Consider the following 25,501-nt stretch of genomic DNA (forward strand, 5'->3'; position numbering starts at 1 on the left):
TTGGGAGGGTGCTCTGTCGCTCAGTCGTGTCTGATTCTTTATGGCCCTCTGGACTGTAGCCCATCAGACTCCTCATGGAATTCTCCAGGCAGGAATACTGGAGTGGGTTGCCATTTCCTTCTCCTGGGGATCTTCCCGACCCAGGGATTGAATCCCAGACTCTTGCCTCTCCTACACTGGCAGGCAGGTTCTTGCCCAATTTGCGCTGTCTGGGAAGCCCCAGCCTGGGAGGAGATGTTGATTAAATGCAGATCGTAGGCCCCACACCAGACTTGCAGATTCAGTCTCTGGGAGTGAGAGCCAGCACTTCTTGTTCTGAACACACCCCTCAAGTAATGTGAGTGGTCAGACGAGCCACACTCGGAGGAGCACAGAAGGTGTATGTGTTTACCTGGAAGTCCTGCAGGTCTCTGATCACCAGTGCCCACCTCTCACTCTATGGTGGTGTCCAGCAGGATTGGGTGGTCACCAGAGCCTCTTTGAAGAAGTCTCATTTCAGCTGAGACCTGATAGCGGTGGAGAGGGCACAGCAAGAGCTTGTCCGAGGTCTCTGAGGCAGAAGAAATAGGGAGTTTGCAAATAGAAAGACAAAAGAGGGAAGTGAAGGATTGAAGAGATGGGCTGGTTGGTGCTCACCTCTAGGGGACCGGCCTGCAGGACAGGCAGGAGGGGTCTGGGTGTAGCTGGTAGAGCAGAAATGGGCATCCACTCTGAGCCCAACATCACAGGCATCTTTCCAGCCTTCCTCCACCTGCTCCCAGAAGACTCATCTGCATTTGTGTCTTAGCTCTGGCTGCGGTGTAAGGGCTTCACTCTTAGTTTAAGACACAACCATGGAAACACTTGTTAACAGAATAAGTTTCCAGGCTGAAATTACACTGCTGCCTATCTCTTCATCCATTCATTCCCTTCATTTTTTCCATCCTGAAAATATTTATTGAGCATCCACTTCTCTGCTCTTCCAGGCACTAAACTAGGGTCTGGAGATTCAGTGGTGTGCAGGACACAATTCTGCCTTCAAAGATCTTACAAATCTAAGAAATCCTCCTAAATGGGACACTTGACTGTCCAGGTTTCTGGACGTGTCTACTGAGTTAAGTTGAATGGTTAGCCAATAGGTAAGGAGCCGTGTGTGCACAGGTATTGGTGAGCATGCAGGGCTTTGGGGAAATCCTGGCCTGCTGGCTCCACGCCAGCCAGAGGGCATCACAGCTGCCATTTTCCCTTTGCAAAGCCTGAAGGAGGAGCTGTGCGGTCTCCTGGGCTCCAATCTCACAAGGCACGAGAATGAGTCCTTCTCTTTCCTGTGGCAGCGGTGGTTGTCGTCCGGCAGGACAGTGGACTGTCACCCAGACCCTGGAGGCTGAGCCTGAGGCATCCATCATGGTGGTGGAAGGGATGGTCAGGAAGGGAGTTTTGTAAGGCATCTCTGTCTGGTCTTACCCCTGCTCCACAGGACTTCACCATGACCTTGTACCTGCGGCATTACTGGAAGGATGAGCGGCTGGCTTTCCCCAGTGCCAGCAACAAGAGTATGACCTTCGACGGCCGGCTGGTGAAGAAGATCTGGGTCCCCGATGTGTTCTTTGTTCACTCCAAAAGGTCGTTCATCCATGACACCACCACAGACAACATCATGCTGAGAGTGTTCCCAGATGGGCAGGTGCTGTATAGCATGAGGTAACTGTCCCCGGGGTCATGGTCTCTGTCTAACGTTATTCTAATACGTGTGGACAGCGCCAGGGAAAGTTTGGCTGATTTACCACTGTATTGTCAGAACTACACTGTGCTTTTCATGGGAGGTGAGGAAACAGTATTTGTGGAATGAATTAGCTATTCAATTTCGGGTTAAAAAACCACCACAAAGAAAAAACAACCCTCTGTTAAAAAAATGTGTGGTCTATCCATTTGGCCCTGGAGAGTTTGCCACTGTGGTTGGGTCTGTGGAATACATGGGAAGGTCTGAACCTTCTGATAACAGAACTCTCTAAAGATGAAATGGCCACCATAGTAGGTGGTAACTTCCCCATCACTGGGGATCTTAAGCTTGGGTTAGGAAACTAATTGAGCCTGAATGAATTGAAGGAGACAATGACCTTCTTTACACCCTCCACCTCTGACAGCCTATGATTCTATCAAATATATTATCAATGTTTATTAATAATAAACATTAGAAAAACAGCAATAGCTACTGCTCAGTAGGCGCTACCATAGAATGCCTTCTGGGCTGACTTGAGTGATTACAGTCTTATCTCCCACCTTCCTGGCCTGCCTGTGCAGTTTGCCAGAATTTGATGCTAATAACCTTGAGTGGGGGCTGTGGAGGCATAACCTCCGGGCATCTCTGGGGAAGGTGGCTCTCTGGATAAGAACACTGCCCGGGGGAGGTGCCAGTGTGGGTCATTCACAACCAACACCCTCAGGAGCTGGCATCTGGGCAGAGCAAATACCACCATCTACAGAAGATAAAACTCTAAAAGTTATCTTAGAGGGACTCAGTGGTTAAGACTCAAGGCCTCCAATGCAGGGGACACAGGTTCGATCCCTGGTTGGGGAAATAAGGTCCACTGTGCCACATGGTGCTCCAAAAAAACAAAAAGTTAACTTAGAGACCTGGGTTTCCCAAGCTTCTGGAAGGAGGCAGCTGCTCCTGGCCATGTCTGTGTCCTCCTTACTATGGGTAGACAAGCGAGTCAGTAGGTCACTGCATGAGCCGACACGTTTGTTTGGGTTCTAGGATTACGGTCACTGCCATGTGCAACATGGATTTCAGCCACTTTCCCCTGGATTCTCAGACCTGTTCTTTGGAGCTGGAAAGCTGTAAGTATCTGTATTCGTAATGACAGATCTTTGCCTTCTTCCCTCCCTGTGCCATTTTAGTAACTCTGAGGCTGAGTACCGCCTGCCAGAGATAAGACCTATTTACTCCCAGGCCCTGTTGCTCCACCTTGCCTCAGAAGACAAGGAGTCAAATTAATTTCTTTTCCTCTCCCCAAAGATGCATATACAGATGAAGATCTGATGCTATATTGGAAGAATGGGGACGAATCCCTGAAAACGGACGAAAAGATCTCCCTATCTCAGTTTCTGATTCAGAAATTCCACACCACTTCCAGACTGGCCTTCTACAGCAGCACAGGTAGCTAACTTCTGCCGCAGTTGGGTTCACATGTGGAAGAAAACACATGAGAATGCTTCTTTGGCCCCCTTCCGATGAGAAGAATTTTTTTTATTATTTTAATAATGCATAGTGCAACAAAACAAAACTAGCACTTAAATGCAGAGGATTTAAAAGTTGCTGCCCTCTGAAATCCCATGGCTGGAGGCACTCACTCTGAACAATTCAGCAAATATCCTTGCAGACATCCTGATTAATTATGTCATTTTACAAAATTATGTAATTTTACAAAATTGTTGTTGTTTAGTCACTAAGTAATATCTGACTCTTTTGAGACCCCATGGACTGTAGCCTGCCTGCCTTCTCTGCCCATGGGATTTCCCAGGCAAGGCTACTGGAATGGGTTGACATTTCCTTCTCCAGACAATTGTTCCAACCCGGGGATAGAACTGGTGTCTCTAATCTTGGCAGGTGGATTCTCTACCACTGAGCTACCTGGAAAGCCCTTAGAAAAATTACAAAAGTGTAATATTACAAAAGTCAGGTTTTACACACAATTCTATAAACTGATTCATCTGACTTAACGATATAGATGGATAGCTTTCCAAGGAAATGTATTTACAACCTATATTCAGAGATATAGATTCATTTCTCATGTATAGTGTGACTTCTTCTTGGACCCTGGGTCCATATTTGAAGTTTTGAGAGCGTCCATTTGTGAGCTCTTCTCTGACCTCACAATCAGCCCTTGTAAATAGTTGCCTAGGGGCACCCTAACAAAGTACCACAAACTGGATGCTTGAAACAATGTGTTCACTCCCAGTGCTGAGGCTGGAAGCCTGAGCACTCTGCTCCTCCTGAAGGCTCTGGGAAGGAATCCTTCCCTGCCTCCTATCAGCTCCTGGTGGTTATAGCATTACTTCAACCTCAGCCTTTATTTTTATGTGGCTCCCTGTGTCTCTGGTGTGTCCATGGTATGTCTGACTCTTTGCAACCTCGTGGACTGTAGCCCACCAGGCTCCTCTATCCATGGAATTCTCCAGGCAAGAATACTGGCGTGAGTAGCCATTCCCTTCTCTGGGGGATCTTCCCAACCTGGGGACTGAACCCAGGTCTCGTGCATTGCAGGCAGAGCATTACCATCTGAGCCACCAGGGAATCCCGTGTTTTTGTGTATCTATGTTCAAACTTCCCTCTTCTCTAAGGACCCCTGTCATTGGGTTATGGGCCACCCTAACTCAAAGGGACCTCACCTTACTTTGATTACATGTACAAAGACCTGATTTCTCAGTAAGGTCACATTCACAGGTGGTGGAAGTTAGGACTTCAATGTACCTTTATACAATATACAGCTCTGCAGTAGCCACAGGACCATAGAAGACTTCTCACTCCCTTACGTTTCCTGTCCCAGTGCTGAGAAGCTCAGGCCCAGGTGTGGGAAGATTTTGTGCTACTGTCTGCTCCTGCGTGGCCACTATCTCCCCATTTGCCTGCTTCCAGCCCCACCCTTCTGTCCACAACATCCAACAGTAGAGAAGAGCGAGCCCCAGCCAAGGGTGTCAGGACAGCCTTTCATGTCCATGGTGCTCACCTTCATCCCTCTCTTCTCTTCTGCTCTGATGTATATTTGGCACACAATCTTCTTTTCTCATCTCTTCTTGGCAAGTTTAAATAAACTCTTTTCTAAAACCTTTTTTTGAAACAAATTATTTATTTTTTGGCTGCACCAAGCAGCATGTGGGATCAACCAGGGGTAGAACTTGTGCCCCCTGCAATGGAAGTGTGGAGTCTTAACCACTGGGCAACCAGGGAAGCCCCTAAAACCATTTTAAATAATTTCTTTTTCATTATGTGCTGCTGTTTTGAGCGTTCTGTATGAATTAACTACTGTCTACCTAACAAATCTATGGTGTAGATAATATTGATATTCTCCCCAGTTTATAGACCAGAAAACTGAGGCTCAGAGGGATTAGATTTTAGAAAGGAAGCTTATTGTACTAAGGCAACCAATCATGAACTTTTACCTTTCTGCTGAAGATGAATATGATGATGGGAAAGAAGGGCTCCCAGGAAAGGAGTTTGTTTTTGCCACTGTGATGGGATCTCACTGGCTTCTTCCTGTGTCCCGCAGGCTGGTACAACCGTCTGTACATCAACTTCACGCTGCGTCGCCACATCTTCTTCTTCTTGCTCCAAACCTACTTTCCCGCCACCCTGATGGTCATGCTGTCCTGGGTGTCCTTCTGGATCGACCGCAGAGCCGTGCCCGCCAGAGTCTCACTGGGTAAAAGCACTTGATAAGGTGTGGCAGGGTGGTTTTTGTTTTTTTTTTTTCTTTTTCAACCAGTCACCATGTAGAGAAGTAAAAGTCACCATTCAGAGTTCTTAAGTGATGGTCTGTCCAAGTCAGAGGAGCGAACTTTCCTCTTACTTCTTGCTTTCCAATTCCACACTGCCCTCAGTTTCCCAGACCACATGGTGAAAACCTCAGGAAGCTCAAACCACACCACCTCTGCTCAAATCATTTCAGAAAGAGAGCACTTTTCTGGGATGTGGACTTCCACCACTGGTAGTGCCAGAGCTCAGTACTTTGATAAATGAGGCAATTCGACAAAGCCCAAACTTACTATGTAAATACAAAAACTTAGCTTGTTGGCTTTGTTTAGACAGAGTTTGGGAGCAGGACCCATGTTTCATGATTTCTTGGAAGGAGAGGGGGGCTGCATTCCCTGGAGTTGTGGCTTAGCCTTGGAAGCCCCTAAGTGTCAGAGTCAGCACTTGCACCTCATCATTGTCAATTTGGACAAAACCAGGTTGGGCCCTGAGACACAAGAGGGTTTGACCAGCAAGGCACAATGAGGAAGAAACCGGTGTGACAGGCTTTCTGGACTCAGATGAGGGCGGATGTGTTCTTTTCTTGAGGTTTGGGAAGGTTCCTTGAGAGGGGTTCTTTAGCCCCTGCTTTTAAATTTTTATTAAATTAAATTAATTAATTTTAAATTTAAATTCAATTAGTTACATTTTTATTAAATTAAAAAAATTATTTTTTATTGAAGTATAGTCGATTTTCACAGTGACTGTTTTAAATCGTACATCTGAGCAGATCCTCTGGGATGCACCATGGGTCTTGGCAGTCACATCACAGAGACCCCCAGCTCCAAGGGGCTCAGAGTAAAAGGGGACACGCAGGGAGTGGCCCAGGAGGAGAACGGGGTGGCTGCTTTGGAGCAGACCCTCACACCTCTATGAGGTGGAAACCTTCCAAGGGCACTTCTGGTTGGATATGAGAGAGAGAGAATGTAAAATGGGGCAGCCATGCACGCTTGTCAGAGGCTGAACTAAAGCTGGACATTGCAGGGATCACCACGGTGCTGACCATGTCCACCATCATCACGGGCGTGAACGCCTCCATGCCCCGCGTGTCCTACATCAAGGCCGTGGATATCTACCTCTGGGTCAGCTTCGTGTTCGTGTTCCTCTCGGTGCTGGAGTACGCGGCCGTCAACTACCTGACCACCGTGCAGGAGCGGAAGGAGCGGAAACTGCAGGAGAAGGCGAGAAAAGTTTCATTCATTTCCTTGTTGGAGTCCATGCTGCTGGTTGGATGAGAATAGCGGGGAGGGGAGAAAAGGGAGATGTTTGTGCAAAAGGAGGAGGATCCATTTCGGAATATTCTAGCTTCTATCACAACGGATCCCAGAAAGTAGCTAGTCTTTGGACAAAAACTAGAAAGGCTTGGGTTCTTGATCTCAGCTCTGCCACTTCTTTTGGCCCTCAGTTTCCTCATCTGTTTTAAAAAAGTATAACAGAATCCTCACCCCACCTACCTCCCAGGGTTACTGTTAAGGGTTACAACACCCTTGCAATAATGTATGGGAAAGTTACTTTGAAATTGTACGGTTCTAGATGCACATAAAGTCTCACTATCATTCCTGAACATGTCTAGGGAAAATGTCTCCATGACCTTTGAGCAGACAAGAGGAAAGTTCTAGAATAAAAAACTCATATATTTATCAGTTCTCTGGCCCATTGATCCTGAGACTTTAGCCTTTAGGCTCATTGAAATACTGTGCTATCTACACAGCACTGCACTACACTAAAGTATACCATGAGATGGAATGCAAATGGGGAATTCAGGGCAATGCACATGGGCAGAGAGGGAAAGTCTCTTCTGTTCACACACAGACTCTTATTAATCATGTTAAGAAATAAAATGCCAACTTGTTACCAAATCCTTACTAATCATTGCACTAATAAAAACGATGTTCATCTGAAAGATGTAGAGATTAGGGGACTGAAAAATCCTACATTGATGCATGTCTAGGTGTCTGGGAGCTCCTTTGCATAAGAAAGCTTTAAATTTTAGGCAAAGAGGATGTGTTTTTCAAAAATAGTCTTTCAATTCCACAATATATCTGCTAAGTATTTCCAGGGTGTCTTCAAATATGCTAGAATGTTTAAGATACACATTTCAAGTTCTCTTCATAACTTTTCTGCTTCAGCATTTTGGGTATTTGTTCACATTTTCAATAATCTGTACATTGATCATTATCAAATGGCTTTGATTCTACTTAAGCACTTGATTTATACTCTGTTAGGCTTTCCTTGTGGAGAGCTTTTCAAAAAGTAGCAAAGCCTTCCTCTAACAAATATGGACTTATGATCTATTAACCTCATATAACATGTTCTCAGGCAGATCATCAACCCATTACCATATGATGAGCCTGGTCTTGGGCCGTGATGATACGATGCTATCTAAGGAGCAAAGAGGAAGTCATCAGTGGACAGACCATTGGCCCCAAGTCTAGTTCCCTGTCTATGGGAACAGAAACCCGGGAAGTAAGGGCTTGCTCTCCACTGTTGTCTAACATGTGATTGAAAGGCTGAGAAGGTATAGTTGCTGGAGGAGAGGTGGGGAGACATGAAATCTCTCTCTCACTGCTCCACAGAGAAATCACTATTCACGACTGTTAACATGGCCCCCAGTGGAGCTAAGGTTCCCAAAGGGGCCTGGATTCACCTTCTCAGCCTACTAAAGATGAAGATTCCAGGCATACCCCATACCTATGGATTCAGATTCTCTGGAGCTGACACCCTGGAATTGGTATTTCGGACAAGTTCCTGAGCAATTCTGATGCCCACTGAAGTCTGGCTTCTGCTCTGCAGACGGCAAGTCTAACCAGAGCCTGCTAGATTCACCCAGGTTCAAGAGAGGGCTCTATGCTGCTTTGGGTTGAAGCTGGAAGGCAAAGCATGGAGGCACGGGGTCTGCTCCACTGTACATGATCAAATTCTTTGGCTGATTATCCAGACCTGCCCAGTGTGCCAAGAGCCACTTAATTTTTCTTAGAAATGAGCTGATGTGGGAAATAGAGATTTTCCATCATCTTGAGCATCACCTGATTCTAACTCAAAATCTTAAAAGTCTGTGTTTATTTTAGCAGACAGAATTTCAGCTTAGAACAAGGAAAAGGAGTAAAGACCTGTGTCTTAAAAAAAGAAGTCCCCAGTGATATAAAAATATCTCATAATTTTACCAAGTTTGGGTGTGATTATATCTAAATGCAAAGAATTGAATAGATGACCTCTTATTAACCCTTATCCTTAAAATTTATGTTATTCTAGGAATATATTAGTGTGCTACTTAATTATTGTTGCTGATGGGAAAAGACATAGAAATTATAATGAAACAATCATGCCTGATTTAAAAAAAACAGCTCTCCAAACTATAGATTTCTTCAAGTGTAAAAATACTTCAAGTAATTTTGATTTTTTTCATCTATTTTTGTATCCTAATGCCTCTTGGTATCCATCTGTATATTTCAAGATCCATGACAATAGGAGATAGGGTGTGAAATATTATTATTTTACTTTGCCAGATAGAAAAGGCACACCAGGGCTGAGAGCAGAGTTTGAAACATGTTACAACCAACAGACTGAGAATAAACCCATGGTCAGTTGGCTAGCATCATATCTTTGTCCAGCATCAATCAAACACAAATCCTTTTTACTTGGGTATGTGAATCCTTGTTTAAATTTTTAATAATCTGTACATAGATTATTATCAAATACCTTTGGATTATATTTAAATACTTTTGGACTTTATACAGGCAAGTATTGGACTTTCCTGTATAGAGTCATTTAAAATATGGCAAAGCCTTCGTTCAACGAATATGGGCTCATGAGCCAAATGTTAACGGATGCCAACTTTGCTGACTCAAATTGTGATGAGGAGTTAAGTAAAACCATTTCCCTCCCTCCACCTTATAATTTCTCATGAACATTTTCATACTTGCAGAAGTGGTTGAAAAAATGGGATAATGTGCATCCATACACCCTGCCCCTCCATCCAACATTGCTGACATTTTGCCATTTTTGTGTGAGCTTTTTCTCATATAAACATATTTTTTTGTCAGTGCAGTTGAACCATTTAAAAGTACAGGGCAAAGGGCTGGTGGGGGATGGGATAAATTAAGAGTTTGGGATGAACAGATATATACTACTGTATATAAAACAGATAAACAAAGACCTACTGTATAGCACAGGGAACTGTATTCAGTAGCTTGTTATAACCTATAATGGAAAAGACTCGGAAAAAGGTCTCATATATATCTATCTGCATATGCATACTTATATATATATAACTGAATCACTTTGTTCTATACCTGAAACTATACCTTGTAAATCAATTATACTTAGAGGATTATCCAAGAAAAAATAAAATAAAACAATAAAAATACATAACAGGCAGGCACCATGATTCTTGAACCTTAAATGTAACCCTTTAAAATAAGGACATTCTCCTACCTAATCATCTTTGTATTTATACACAGAGGTGGGGGCCCCAGGTTGGAACTAGAATATAAGGATTTAAAGTCCTGATTCTGACACCAGCTGTCTGATCCCAGGAGAGCTGTAAAGCTTCTCTTGTTCTTAGTTTTTGCTTCTGCAACTGAGGGCTTTTGGACTAGATCAGTGATTCTGCTTAGTAGAATAACCTGAGAGCCTTAAATCAATTAGTCTAGAGTGGAGCCTGGGTGTGCCCAGTTTAAAGCACTCCCAAGGTGATTCTAATATGCAGCTAGGGTAGAGAGTCATTGGACAAAGTGATCTCTGGAGATGTTGCTAGTTCTGCTTTCTGTGGTTCCAAATAGCCGTGGGCTATACTCTCAGCCAGGCCCCTTCATCTGGACCTCTTCCAGGTCTAAACGTGCCTGACATCTCCCCTTGTGTTTGTTGCCTGCAGTTCCCATGCATGTGTGGGATGCTTCACTCGAGAACCATGATGCTAGATGGAAGCTACAGTGAGTCCGAGGCCAACAGCCTAGCTGGGTACCCGAGAAGCCATATTCTGCCAGAAGAAGAAAGACAAGACAAAATAGTGGTCCACCTGGCCCTGAGCAACGAATCCAGCTCCTCCAGGAAGAAGGGGCTTCTGAAGGGCCAGGTGGGTCTTCGCATCTTCCAGAACACCCACGCCATCGACAAATACTCCCGGTTGATATTCCCAGCTTCCTACATATTTTTCAACTTGATTTATTGGTCAGTGTTTGCCTAGGGACTCCGAGGCTGTGCCTGGTGAAGGTAACTTCTAGACCCTTGGACTGTCCTGCCTAATATGGACATCTATGGGGTCTGGCCAGCTGCCCACACGTGGACCTGCTGACCATGTCTCCTCACAGACAGAGAGCAGCTCCTGGACCACCTTGAGCAGCATCCTGACCCCTGGAGGACCCCAGGAGCCCTCCAGCTGCCCTTCCCCAGACCTTGTGGGCTTGCTCATCATTCCTTCTGTGTTGTGTCCCACTTCTTGCCTCTCTGGGACTGTCTTCTTCTGTTCTTGTGTGTGAATGAAGGCTCAAATGCCTTCCAGATAAATATTCTGAGACGCTTATAAGGCCTAGGATTCTGTTATAGAGGAAAGAGGAAAATGAAAGGCAAGCTTAGGGGCTTTCTTGATAGGAGACAGGAAATGAAGATTCAAAATGAAAACGAAAAAATCTGTAAACTCTACACCTGGATTAAGTGCCTATCTAGGAAAGAAGAAAAAGGAAAACTCAGATCCCAGACAGGAATTGATTTGACCTGAGTGAGTCTGGCAGCTCCTATGATTTTGCAGTATTAAGGAACATCATTCTTTCATCCATCCATTCAGCCACTCATTAAATACCCACCCTGTGCCAGCGCTTATTTTTCTCAGCAATATGTGACAATATGTACTGAATATTGCCTACCAGGGAGACACTGCCCAAACTCATCAAGATACAGAGTTTTTTTGGGGGGATGGCCATCTGGATACAGTTGACTCCACTAAAAGGTTGACCTTTTAGTCTCCCATTCCTCCAGAGGCTGAGTTGATAACCCTCAGCCCAAGACCCCATCATAAATCAAACTATTAGCCTAGACCATCTGGCATGGCTGTAGGCCCCCAGGTGAACAAAGACCCTCCTATCAGGCAGGACAGTTCAGGGGTCTAGAAGTTACCTCCCAAGAGCTGGAGGCCAAGGCCCAAATCTGTCTTTTGTCGAGGTAATCCTGTACTACACAATAATCCTTGTCAATTCCTCATTGTTAATGTGAATAACTCTGCTTCCAGTCATTAGAAGATTCATGTAACAGACATTTAAAAACATCCCTAGATATTGGGCTTTCTTGGTGGCTCAGATAGTAAAGAATCTGCCTGCAATGCAGGAGACCTGGGTTTTATCCCTGGGTTGGAAAGATCCCCTGGAGAAGGGAATGGCAACCCACTCTAGTATTCTTGCCTGGAGAATTCCATGGACAGAGGAGCCTGATGGGCTATAGTCCATGGGGTCTCAAAGAATTGGACACAACAGAGTGTCTAACACTTTCATTTTTTTTCACTACACTAGACATAGTGGGATCCAAAGGAAGAATAAGACATAATTATATTTTCACACAGCCCTCAGAGAAAGGACTGGTCAAGGGTGTGATATATGATTATGTATCATTAAAAATGTTACACGCAACAAAAATGGTTCAATGTGTAATGGAAACTCTGAGGAAGGAATAATTTCCAGTGGAAGACTGAATCTCGTGGAGATAACAGCTTCTGAGCTGTTCCCTGAAGGTTGGGGATCTGGAGAAGAAATGTTCATGCCAAGCGCACATGTAGAAAGTACATGCTAGATATGGGGTTTTCAGTATGGTAGCCACTGGCCATGAATTTAAATTTAAATTAATTAAAGTTAAAAAAACTGAGTTCTTGCCACATGGCTCTAGCCACATTTCAAGTGCTCTACTCAATAGCCATATGTGGCCAGTGGCTGTTGTATTGGATAGTACAGAGTTATAAAACATTTCCACAGTCACAGAAAGTCTTATTAGCGCTGCTGTGGATGGAAGGATTGGCCTGAGCAAAAAGCTTGAGAGAGGCAGGATAGTTTGGGATTGCAGAGTGTAGAGTTTGTGGGGCAAGTCATCTTTTTTTGCTGGATCCTAGTTTACGGGACGGAGAAGGCAATGGCACCCCACTCCAGTACTCTTGCCTGGAGAATCCCATGGATGGAGGAGCCTCATGGGCTGCCATCTCTGGGGTTGCACAGAGTCGGACACGACTGAAGGGACTTAGCAGCAGCAGCAGCAGCAGTTTGCGGAAGAGGTGAGAGATGCGCCATTTTTGCAACACTAGGAGTCATGGCAGGCCCCCCAACCTCTCCTCACACACCCATGCTGATGGGGACAGCGTCCCCTCCACGTAGTTGCCTGGCCCAAGACCAGTGGCTTTCCCAGCCTCGTAAACAAATGAAGAATGAAGGTCCATAAAGAAGGAAATTGCATGGTACAGGGCATCTGGAAGTGTTTAGAAACCTATACTCTCTGGAGACTCTCTAGGCCACACTGCTGCTCAAAGAATAATAATTACATTGTCATTAAAAATACATCCTGTTGCTCTAGTTGTCATATTTAATTTCAATAGTGCTTGACTTCTGACCATGTTGTCTTCATAAATGGAAGCTCCTATAGCATGGTGGGCTGTTCACACTTAACAAAAATAAAGATGTATTTTAACTAGCTTATGTAGTGAACTGGCATTCATTCTATAGCAAACAGAATTGTAAACAGCATTTTATCATGAGCCAATGACACCTGCGGATTTAGCACAGTCTTATTGTAATAATGTGACTCTACGTGAGAAAGGTAGAAATTTAAATGAGGTAAAGAGGAGACAACCATAGGAGTGGAGAACAGGAATTAAAGAAATGTTGAGAAGAGAATGATTCACCATAGAGGACAGATGAGTAAACATAGCTGTTATCAGAGATGCTTGAATGATGCTTGATTTCACTGAATCTAAGATGTCCCCATAGTTTATGTACCACTGAGAGGAAAAAATGCTGCTAATTAAATTATAGCAGTCAACGATTATAGGATGAATCCTGACTTCACCAATGTTAAATTGTAAAATATGTGTGTGCTGGAATAAAAGAAATAGGTATTATACAAAAAATGATGATCAGACATACTTCTTGGACACCAAGGAGACAACATTTATCATACAGTTGTCTTCAAGGCCTTATGCCCAGGTGGGAGATGGGGTGGTGCCTGGGGTGGTAGCAGATAAAGAAATGAATGGGAAACTCCATTTAGCCACTAAGAAACTTACACTGGGGAATTCCCTGAAGGTCCAGGGGTTAGTACTTGATGCTTTCACTGCTGAGGCCCAGGTTCAATCCCTGGTGAGGGAACTAAGATCCCACAGGGCTGTGCAGAGTGACAAAAAAAAAGAAAGACAAAAGATAAAAAAGTTCACACTCATAGTAGGCATGGTTCAAAATGGTTCAAAGGAGGGAGAGATTACAGATTTTGCTGTTTATGGTAAATTTTGAGCAATGGCTAGATATAATTTCAACTAATAGGAAAGGAGGGAAGGGAATATTACCATGGCAGAAGGAAAGCTTGGGTGTGTTCAGGGAACTTCCCTGAACGTAGGGGACTTCCCCGGTTTCCAGTGGTTAAGACTCTGAACTCCCAATGCAGGGTGCACGGGTTCAATCCCTGGTCAGGGAACTAAGATCCCACATGCCACAACTAAAGATCCCATGTGCCTCAGTGAAGATCTGGCACAGGCAAATAAACAAATATTTTTTAAAAATCGTGCAGATAGATGATGGCCTTCCTTGGCAAAGAAGAGGAACCAGTATCTCAAGTACACTCCACCAAATGTAAAGTCTTGGGGTCACATCCTAGCAGTTCCAGGACCCCGGTGTCAAGGGTCCTTCTAGGTTCATTCCACTTGAAATAAACCTGGGGAAGAAATTGGATGGGTCTTGTCTGGGCCCACGAATGTCAAAGAAAACCAGAGCTCTGGGTTGTAAGCAAGTTTAGAAAGTTAGGACTGTTCAAAACCACTTTGATTTTGTTCTTCCCTCTGCAGAAGGGAGACCACGAAGTAAAAAAATGGAAAGCTGCTGAGTTTCAGGGAACCAATGAAGCAGGAAAATAATGGTGATGATAGTGGAGAAAGTTCATGTTAAGCTCAGCGATGTGTAGAAGTGCAGCCTGTGTGCTGACATTGACTTAGATGAGGCAGCCAGAGGAAGAAGCTAGTTCAGTGGAAGGTGAGGAGTCTGGGTCTGGCAGGCAAGCAGAGAAGTAGAAACTTAACAAGGCTGGCCTAGGGCTGAAGGGAACAAAGATTTGGGACTATCTTCCCAGATGTGCTCAAGGAAGCTCTATCAAGGGGAACAAAACGCCTCAGAAGAAAAGCAGAAGAGAGGTCTGGAGATAAAAGCTTGGGAGTACTTATTTAGGTGGGAAGAGGAATGCTGATCAGAGAAATGAATAAACTGAAGACTGTCACAGATACAGCAAGAAGGAATACTCTCAAGTGGGGGAGAGGAGGGCTGGGGGCAAATAATAACATAAAAATTGAGAAGGGTAAGGGCTGTGAACAAACAAAGCGAGATGGAGGCCAGAGGCTAGATGGGATCAATCATGCACGTAGGGGACTTCCCCGGTTTCCAGTGGTTAAGACTCTGAACTCCCAGTGCAGGGTGCACGGGTTCATTCCCTGGTCAGGGAACTAAGATCCACATGCCACAACTAAAGATCCCATGTGCCTCAGTGAAGACCTGGCACAGGCAAATAAATAAATATTTTTAAAAAATCATGCAGATAGATGATGGCCTTCCTTGGCAAAGAAGAGGAACCAGTCTCTCAAGTACAAAAGGTTTATGTGGGTAGAAGGAAAAATGTTCAGAGAGCTGCTATTTACAATAGGAGATGGTTTTAGACTCTTGTTTTCTTGGAGGACTTCAAAAGAATACTATGGCATAACTGGCCTGGATGAGGTTGTGGTTTTAAAGCTGGGGTCTTCAAACTCTTCTACTGGAGTTGGTGGAAATGGTCCAAGTATAACCTGGTTACTGGATCTGTGGACCCAGCTTGGGAAGCAGCAGTCTTGAGTGCTTAAGACTCTGCACTTCCACTGCAGGCGAGTGTAGGTTCGATCCCTGGTAGGGAAACTAGGACCCCATATGCCTCTGTGCAGGGCAACTGCACTGTGTAAAGGGAGGAGTGCAGAGTGCACTCTGCTCCATGAGCACTGCAGTGAGAGCTGGATGTGTGGCTCCTAACTCATTTCTCACATAAACTTCACGGGGGTCTCAAGGATTTTCATTCTACACACCGAATGAAATGTGCTATCTTCCATAATTGTGTTCAACCCATCAGGTAGGTGGATTTGCATGAAACAATTCATTGCTCAAGTTCAGTTCAGTTCAGTTGCTCAGTCGTGTCCAACTCTTTGCAACCCCATGAATCGCAGCATGCCAGGCCTCCCTGTCCATCACCAACTCCCGGAGTTCACTCAAACTCATGTCCATCGAGTTGGTGATGCCATCCACACATCTCATCCTCTGTCATCCCCTTCTTCTCCTGCCCCCAATCCCTCCCAGCATCAGAGTCTTTTCCAATGAGTCAACTCTTCACATGACGTGGCCAAAGTACTGGAGTTTCAGCTTTAGCATCATTCCTTCCAAAGAAATCCCAGGGCTGATCTCCTTCAGAATGGACTGGTTGGATCTCCTTGCAGTCCAAGGGACTCTCAAGAGTCTTCTCCAACACCACAGTTCAAAAGCATCAATTCTTCGGTGCTCAGCCTTCTTCACAGTCCAACTCTCACATCCATACATGACCACAGGAAAAACAATAGCCTTGACTGGACGAAACTTTGTTGGCAAAGTAATGTCTCTGCTTTTGAATATGCTATCTAGGTTGGTCATAACTTTCCTTCCAAGGAGTAAGCCTCTTTTAATTTCATGGCTGCAGTCGCCATCTGCAGTGATTTTGGAGCCCAAAAAAATAAAGTCTGACACTGTTTCCACTGTTTCTCCGTCTATTTCCCATGAAACGATGGGACCAGATGCCATGATCTTTGTTTCTGAATATTGAGCTTTAAGCCAACTTTTCCCCTCTCCTCTTTCACTTTCATCAAGAGGCTTTTTAGTTCCTCTTCACTTTCTGCCATAAGGGTGGTGTTATCTGCATATCTGAGGTTATTGATACTTTTCCCGGCAATCTTGATTCCAGCTTGTGCTTCTTCCAGCCCAGCACTGCTCATAGTATTTTCAGGCAAAAAGTGATTTATTTCTTTGCTTAGAGAAGCGGCTGAAAAACAAAACCCAAACTGGCCTGGGTTGTGCTGAAACATGTCTGCCTGGAGTTATCCTAACAGCCAGTTGGAATTGAGAGTTAAACTAGGACATGGGCTTAGCTCCTTGAGACCAGAAGCTGAGCTGTGGGACCAGCAGCCATTCAGAGCAGTCTACACATCCCCTACCCTCTACCCCTAACCCCACACCGATCACTAAGCAATGTGACGCAAGTTAAAATGGTACCCACGGGGAAGGCTGTGCACCAGCATGAGAGAACACTGGCCTATTTGCACTGACAGCTAAATCCCATGCCAGAAGGGACCTATGTCCCAGCCTGTCCAACCTCCAGAGCTATCTGAGGGCAGTCCACACCTGTAGTATAAACATACTCTCCATCAGTGGATTCATTAAAATATTCAGTCCTCACTTTCAGATCTGCAGATGTCATCATGAAATGGCATTTGGGTCAACGCTGAGAATATTAGGTTTGGGATTTATTTTAAAAGATAAATTGAAAAACCAACTTCAGGTGTAGTACACCACGTTGAATCTAAACTGACTAGGTTTATGATGGCGAGTGCCGTGTAGTCCACTTAGCCCAAGGTGTCTCACATTAAATGTGCCTATTAATAACCTGCAGACCCTGTTAAAATGCAGATTCTCATTTGGTAGGTTTGGGAGGGGACCTTGGCTTATGTGTTTCTTTCATCCTTTTTAAGAAATATTTATTTGGCTGAGCTGCATCTTAGCTGTGGCAGGTGGGATCTTAGTTCCCTAATTAGGAACTGAACCAGGTCCCCTGCATTGGGAGTGCAGACTGTTAGCCACTGGACTGCCAGGAAAGTTCCAGGATTATGTGTTTCTAACATGTGGCCTGGAGATGTCAGTGCTGCTGGCCTGCAGACCACATCTTAAGTAGGGAGGCCCTAGGGACCCCTCCCTCATAACTTAAAGTCAAGCTCAGATATTGCCTCCCCTTTGTGACTTTCCCTTACATCCTCTCCCTTTCCAAAGCATAACTTATCTTTAACTCTTCTATATTTCCAAAGCATGTTATATATTTGTACACTGAGGCATTTCCTTGATGTTGTGATTATTCTCCTTAATCCATGCTTCCCAGGCCTGGGTTAGTCACCTGGCAAGCTGTTGAGAAACTCTCAGTACCCAAGCCCCACCCCCAGAGTTCATGATTTTCTTATAATCCCAACTTTTTTTGGTGGGTTGTTATTAATAACAGGAACTCTTTTTAAAAGGCTAGTACCAAGTCTGAAATAGATTTTGGGGGGAGAGTTTTGCATGGTTTTCAAACTGTGTTCCCTGGAACCCAAGAGGTTCTCTCGGGGAGGGGTGGGGTGTGCTTCAGGGTCTGCTCTGGGAGTGAGATGCTGCAGTAGGGTTTAGAGGAGGTAAGAGGTGAAAATGGCAAGATACAGGCCAGAAACAGAACTGGAACTTCTGGCCCCCAAACCTTTTCACTTTTATGGTTTCCCACAAGAAAGCTGTGCGGTCTGAGACACAAAGGGCCCAAGGGAATTTTACATCTTCTCCTATCAACATTCCTTAATCCAGAAGGTACCTGGCCTCCTGGCATGGGTGGAATGGAGGCCAGAGATGAGAGTAACAGGCAGGCAGGTACTACCAGGTAGAGCTTTGGTTTTCTGCTCCAACATTGGATTTGCCCAAACTGCTTGAAGGAAGATCTTAGACCCAGGTCCTGGTCCTCTGGTTACCAACCTCTTCTGACCTCCTGCCTTTACCCAGTTCCTCCTTCCTGTCACCTTTCCTTTCCCCAGAGAGCACCCCTCCTCTGCACCCAGTAGGAAGCTGGCAGCTGTGGCCCCGTATTTCCAATTACCCACTATGTCCAGGCTGCCGTGGCCTTGAAGGGCTGCAGAGCGTGGCCATGAACCTCTCTGCTTCCTCCTGAGAGCAGAGAGAGTGTATGTGAGTGAAATCTGCAGCAGCGGATGTAATCACAGGTGTAACAAGCCTTACAGTGTCAGCTCCGAGGGGCAGGGCTTTTGTCTAGCTTCTCAGCTGCTGTATTCCAGGGTACATAACAGTGTTGGCACATGCTATTTGCTCTGTAATTTTGATGGAAAGAAGGAATGACAGCTAGTTTTTAAACTGAAGCATAATTGATTTACAATGTTTTATTAGTCACACAGAGTCGGACACGACTGAAGCGACTTAGCAGCAGCAGCAGTGTACAGCAAAGTAATTCAGCTATACATAAAAAATATGAATTTTCTTGTCGTCCTTGAGCAGGGGCCATGCTAACCTCTGTATTGTTCTGATTTTAGTATATATGCGCCAAAGTGATCACTAAAGCTACTGTTCGTAAGTGCTCACTACGCACTAGACACTGTGCTACGTATAGATATAGAAATTTCTTCTCTCCAAAATCTCAGGCTTTGTATTTTTTATTTTAATTTCAGTTACCCTTGACTACCGTCTTTTATATTGAAATGTTGGAGAACAAGGAGATAGTTTACTTCATCTATTATTGTAAAGATGTCCCCAAACTAAGATATTTTCCTCATAGTTGCACCTTTTACATGTAAGGACCCATGTATGATTTTTGCCAAAATGTTTTTTTACACTTTGCTGTTTGTAGAGAAATTGCTTCAAAGGTACTGCATTATAGCTTTGTAATTAGAAAAAAAGATGCCTTATCTTTTTATCTAATTTCTTTTCTTTTTATCTTTCACTTATTCATGTTCAGTATGGAGGCAGGAAGCTAGATATGAAGTGAATGCATTTTGCCAGTCATGTGACCTTGAGTAATTTAATTAATCTCTCTGAGTTTTAATCTCTGTACCTGAAAAAAAAAAAAAGAGGATAATTCTGGCCTCTTAGTGTGGATGGGAGGAATGAGTTAGAGGGTCTGAAGTATTCAGTTCAGAAAATTTAAAAATAGACAAAGGGGAGAAGGAAGGGGGTGAGGAGGAAGAAGAAGGAAAAGAGAGGGGAGAAGGAGAGGACGAGCCAACTTTTAATTTTGCCAAGTGAAAATATTTGAAACCACACCCACAAACCAATCTATAATTGCATCTATAACTGCAATCATTTCTAGTGCTGTTGTTCAGCTGTGTCTGACTCTTTTCGACTCTATGGACCGTAGCCTGCCAGGCTCTTCTGTTCATGGGATTCTCTGGGCAAGAATACTGGAGTGAATTGCCATTTCCTCCTGCAAGGGATTTTCCCAACCCAGGGATTGAACCTGTGTCTCCTACATTGGCAGGTGGATTCTTTACCACCTAGAAAGCCCACAATCATTTCTAAATCAAGAACAAAAATTTTCACACTGAAAATGTAGGAAGACGTGATCTCAGAATATAAAATCCTTCTAGTCTGCTCTTTACCCTGACATTTTCATCAAAAGAACAGATGAAAACTGTCATGGACCAGCTGGAGTGTTGGGAGGCCAACTTTCCAGGGAACTGTCCCACCCTTCATTTTGCAGATAAAAAGACAGACCCAGAGAGCCTGAGTAACAGGCTTTATGTCAGATGGCTAGTTATTAAATAAAAAGTAATACCCTAATATGGACAAAAGTATCTTGTCCAGATACCCTAAATTAGTTAGTATCCATCAGACTATGCAAAACTGGTGGCAACATGTGACCTAGGTTGAGGCTTGTCCTTTTGGCTCCAGAATTCATCCTCTCAGCCCTCTGATGCCCTGGGATACCTGTGAACACCCCGATCCTGGTACTACATGGGTTCTCTCTGAAGCTGGAATGAGATGGCCCAGCTCTCAGGATTCTTCGCTGAATCTTGCTATTCATTGAGCATCATGGAGTATGTTTCTGGCCTCAGGAAAACTCCTTTGAAAAAATTCTCTTCATGTCATGGAATACCTTCCCAGTTGCATTTGTTCTCAGTGACTTGCTGTTTCCATTAGACTCAGTTACCACTGAAAGAACAAGGGCTTCAGAAGAAAGCAGTCTGGAAGAGGCAGTCCAGACAGTACATCAGCTCTCTCCATATAGACCTCAGGGACGGGAAACTTTCTAGCTCACCACATACAGCCCTAGAGTGTGGCCCTTGACCTCATGGTTCAAGACAGTGACAGGAGCTTGAGCCATCATTGTTTTTTCAAATTTTTTAAAATTATTTTTTCTAGTCCTGCCACATGACATGTGGGATCCTAGTTTCCCGACCAGGGATCAAACCCATGCCCCCTGCAGTGGAAGCATGGCATCTTAACCGCTGGACCACCAGCCATCATTTCTGCCACTGGAGAAGCAGGATGCTTAAGGGGATGAAGGGGAAAGGGAGTGTGCCTGTAATCTTTCAAGGAAAGTTCCAGGAGGTTGTCACACATTTCCCACTGGACAGAACTTGGTCCCTTGGCCACATCTACCTGCAAAGAATGCTGGGAAATATATTTATTCTGAATAGGCATATACCTAACCCACAAAGAGGAAATGCTGAAAGAAAGGGAAAACACAGAGTATAGGATAGAGCAGTTCCTGCCATACCACCGAATAGCGCACTCCCTTGTTCCCATGTGCTGTGCTGTGCTAAGTGGCTTCAGCCGTGTCTGACTCTCTGACGCTATGGACTGTAGCCTGCCAGGCTCCTCTGTCCATAGGATTCTTCAGGCAAGAACACTGGAGTGGGTTGCCATGCCCTCCTCCGGGGATCTTCCTGAAGCACCAGTGAAGAACTATAGGGAAGCTCCTCTCTAAGCACATGTATGGCTGATGCATCCGCTCTCCCTGCCTCTCACGCATACTCCTTCCTGTTATATCTCAAATGTGAAGCAGACGGTTAGAGAGAAATGAGTCTTTCTAATGTACTATGGTGATGTCTAGAGCTTCAGCTACAACTAAGCTCAGGGAGACGTGGAATGTTTCTGAGCCTGGAAATAGGACCCGAGCAGTGAGTGCCCATTGTTGTTTATTTTGGGGGAGAGAGGAGTTCTCCCTTTCCCGCCAACTCTGCCAATTAGGAGAGAAAGCAGTGGGGTCAGGAAATCTAGGGCAATTCTCCTTGGGGTAGACTGTGGAGTCCCAAAGATTCCGCTCCCACCAGCTGCCCCACTTGTTTGGTGATTGCTCCCTGAGCTGCTCTCTCCAGAGGACAAGCTGGCCTGTAATCGCCACCCTCTAGAGGAAGTTTGATTACCACATTCAAGAGGGCAGGACATGGTCTCCGTAGTGAGTCATCACTTTAGTTGTTTTCCCAGGCGCATGAAGGATTTGCACCAGTCACCCCCATTCTCACCACAACGATAGTGCCTCGTTTTGAGATATCTTGCTGGCTGAGGGGATGTAAATGTGACCACAGGGGAGAAGAGAGGTTCTTCTGAGTTTGAATATTTTTTAAAAATTAAGTCAGTAGGCAAATATGATATATATATGTATGGAAAACAAGAAGAATATCAGAGTGAGATCGGATAGGTGGAGTTTACTGTTCTGGAGTGGCTTTCTTCACTAAAGAATAAAGACTGCATTTAAAAACAATGTTGTAAATTAACAATGGGTCCCTAAATGAGTTAGTAATCTGGATTGCTTGATTCAAGATACTGCTCACCTTAATGTTGTAGCGTCCAAGAACAAAGGAATCTTTTATTTTCTACCACGTTATGCTGCTCTTGTCTACCGAATGTTAGTCAATAGTCTGTATGAAGTGTTGTTCTTCAGTTGCTCAGTTGTGTCTGACTCTTTGTAACCCCATGGACTGCAGCACTCCAGGCTTCCCTGTCCTTCACCATCTCCCAGAGTTTGCTCAAACTCATGTCCATTGAGTCAGTGATGCCACTCAACCATTTTGTCTGCATGAACATGGGCATCTAAATAGTTGGCATGCTTTTTACTGAGTCCAAGCTCACTCTGCTTGCCTCAAGATGGTCCAAGAATCCAAGACAAAGTGTTGGGACAAGGAAGGGACTTTATTCAGGAGTCAGCTGACCAAGAAGATGGCAGGTAGCGCCTCAAAATAATCATCTTGTTGGGACTTGGTTGCCAGGTTCTTTTTTGGATGTGTTAGTTTCACTTCCTTACCATCCTTCAAAAGTGGGCAGCTCAGGCTATCTCCCTGAGGCAGGCCATTAAGTTTACCTGCAATAACAAAGCCTTGGTGGCTCAGTCAGTAAGGAATCCTCCTGCAGTGCAGGAGACTTCCTGCAATATAGGAGACCAGGGTTCGATCCCTGGGTAGGGAAGTTCCCCTGGAGAAGGAAATGGCAACCCACTCCAGTATTCTTGCCTGGAAAATCCCATGGACAGAGAAGCCTAACGGGCTCCTAACAGTCCATGGGGTCACAAAGAGTCGGACACGACTGAGCGACTGAACCACCACCACAATAACAAAAGTGGCAAGATGAGGGTTAAAGTTACAGAAGCAGATCCAGCATAAATTCAAAATTAACCCTTCCCAATTATATGCCTAGTCATATCTATATTTCTGGGAAAGTTGCCTTTTTTACCATAAAGATTTTTTATGATGTTGACCATTTTTAAAGTCTTTTATTGAATTTGTTATAATATTGCTTTTGTTTTCTGTTTTGGTTTTTTTGGCCAGGAGGCATGTGGGATCTTAGCTCCCCAGCCAGGGATCAAACCTGCGCCTCTTGCAATGGAAGGTGAAGTCTTAACCACTGGACCTCCAGGAAAGTCACTTCCCTTTTAATCATAACTGTATAACCACCTACAGCTGACAGCTTTTATTGAGATATGATTTACTTGCAGTAAAATGCACAGACTTTAAGTATACACTTCAATGAGTTTTAAAGTATATTCTGCTTAACCTGTCTTCCTATTAAGAGACAGAACATTTCTGACACCTTATAAAGCCCCTACCTGCCACATTTCTAATCATTCCTTGTGTTCACCTTCCCCTGACCTGACATCCAATATTCTGAGTTCTATCACCATTACATTTGTTCTGTCATTTCTAAAGCTTCATATAAATGGGATTATAAGGTAGGTTCCCTTCTGTGTCTGGCTTTTCTCACTCAATATAGCATTTTTGAGATGAATTCATGTCGTTACATGTATCTGTAGTTCATTCCTATTTGTTGCTGAGAAGTAGCCTCTTGTTTGAATAAACCATGATTTCTTCTTCCATTCTCATGTGGTAGACATTTAGATTATTCCTGGTTTGGAAAAATAAAGCTTCTTATAATAATGATGGTAAATAAATAGTGACGTTGTAACTCATAAAGAAGAAACTAGCAGGTGTGTGTGAGAGTGTGTGCCTGACATCGCACAGAAACATGTTCATTGAGAAGTTCCTGGATTAGGGACTTCCCTGGCAGTTCAGTGGTTACGACTTCTGTTGCAGTGAAAAGGAAAGAAGAAAAGAGGAATGAGTTGTGTTTTTTTTTTCCTTTCCCTTTACTGAGAACAAAGAAGATAAATAGAACAGTGAGCAAGCCTGAACATTCCTAGTTTTTTTCACTTTAACTGCTTCTAACTCTGCATGTCTGTAACTAAGTTTGCTTTTCTGTCCCATAACTCTGTAGGAGCTACACTTCACATCTATTTTCCTTTGACCATATGTTAAATACATCCTGTGTCTGGTATTTATCCTTACAGCACCCTTCCCCTTATAATTACATATCAGAAAGAAGGCTGAAGAGCCACCAAACGGCCAGAATCAATTACTGGGTTACTGACACCAGCCTATGACTGTCTTTGAAACAATGCGAGAGGAAGAAATCAAGTTCTTAACACCTTTGTTCCTCATCACAGACTCCTGACTGTGAGTCCTCTTCTAATATAAGCCCCTAGACTCCTCATGGAGGGGAGCACAGTTCCTGAGGCATGTGTTCCCCTCTCCACCAGCTGACAACTAAAGCCACTTTTCTATTTCCTCCAGACTGTATTTCCATGTTTTTAAATTCCACTTCAGTGACAGAGATAGCCAAGATTTTGGCCAGCAACACTTCACCTTCGAATGCAGGGTGTGAAGGTTCTATCCCTGTTTGGGGAGCTAAGATTCCACATGCCTCTCAGCCAAAAAAAAACATAAAACAAACATTGTAATGAATTCAATAAAGACAAAAAAAAGGGGCTGTCCACATCAAAAAGTCTTAAAAAAAAAAAAAAAGAAAGAAGTTCCTGGGCTAAAGCTCAGAGGTGGCGAACATACACTTGAAGTTTGCTTTGGTTGGACACAGGGGGTGAGTGAGGACTTTGTAGACGTTGGTAGGATGAAGCAGAATTCGTGCAGTTTAAACAAGTTGTTATCAGGCGTCCCTGGTGGTTCAATGGTGAAGATCCCACGTGTCGCGGAGCAGCTAAGCTCATTCTCCACAACTATTGAGCCTGTGTTCTAGAGCCCGTGCTCCTCAACAAGAGAAGCTGCCCCGATGAGAAGGCCGAACACCACGACCAGGGAGTAGCCCCTGCTTGCTCTAACTAGACAAAGCCTGCACAGCAATGAAGATCCAGCAAAGCCAAAAATAAAAATAAACAAATAAAAGTAGTTTTAAAAGATTTTTATCTATTGCAACCAAATGAAATAGGCTTGGTTGGAAAATGCATGTCTACAATTTAGAGATGAGCCACTCCTGATGGGCTAGTCATCATTCCATTTTACAGCAGAAAACTTTCTTGGGCTCTTAGCTTCCTTAGGTGTAAAATAGAGGCGTTAATTCCTACCTAGCCAACCTCCTAGGGCTGTTGTGAAAAGCAAATGGGAGATTGTTAGCTTAAAGCTCTAATTGCAAGGTGGGTGGTGTCTGTAACAAATTCACAGTTTTCCCTTGAGAGACTAGAGTGGAACATTTTACATGTCATGTACTTTTT

At 44.2% G+C, this 25,501-nt stretch overlaps 1 protein-coding gene and 1 pseudogene across 1 annotated transcript in view; one reads left to right on the top strand and one right to left on the bottom strand.

The window, feature by feature from the left end:
* The window catches only part of GABRR2 (gamma-aminobutyric acid type A receptor subunit rho2), a 40,219-nt gene extending 29,057 nt beyond the window's left edge, over window positions 1-11,162 (top strand). Inside the window, 6 exon segments of the mRNA NM_001077946.1 lie at window positions 1,457-1,680; window positions 2,738-2,820; window positions 2,999-3,139; window positions 5,250-5,402; window positions 6,476-6,672; window positions 10,365-11,162. Coding sequence (NP_001071414.2) covers window positions 1,457-1,680; window positions 2,738-2,820; window positions 2,999-3,139; window positions 5,250-5,402; window positions 6,476-6,672; window positions 10,365-10,676 — 1,110 coding nt within the window. The 3' untranslated portion in view covers window positions 10,677-11,162.
* A 7,810-nt stretch (window positions 11,163-18,972) lies between these two features.
* On the bottom strand, window positions 18,973-19,063 carry LOC112448207 (uncharacterized; annotated as a pseudogene).
* Between the last annotated feature and the right edge of the window lie 6,438 nt (window positions 19,064-25,501).

Source organism: Bos taurus, chromosome 9 (genome assembly GCF_002263795.3).
Source record: "Bos taurus isolate L1 Dominette 01449 registration number 42190680 breed Hereford chromosome 9, ARS-UCD2.0, whole genome shotgun sequence".
Taxonomy (NCBI): Eukaryota; Metazoa; Chordata; class Mammalia; order Artiodactyla; family Bovidae; genus Bos; species Bos taurus.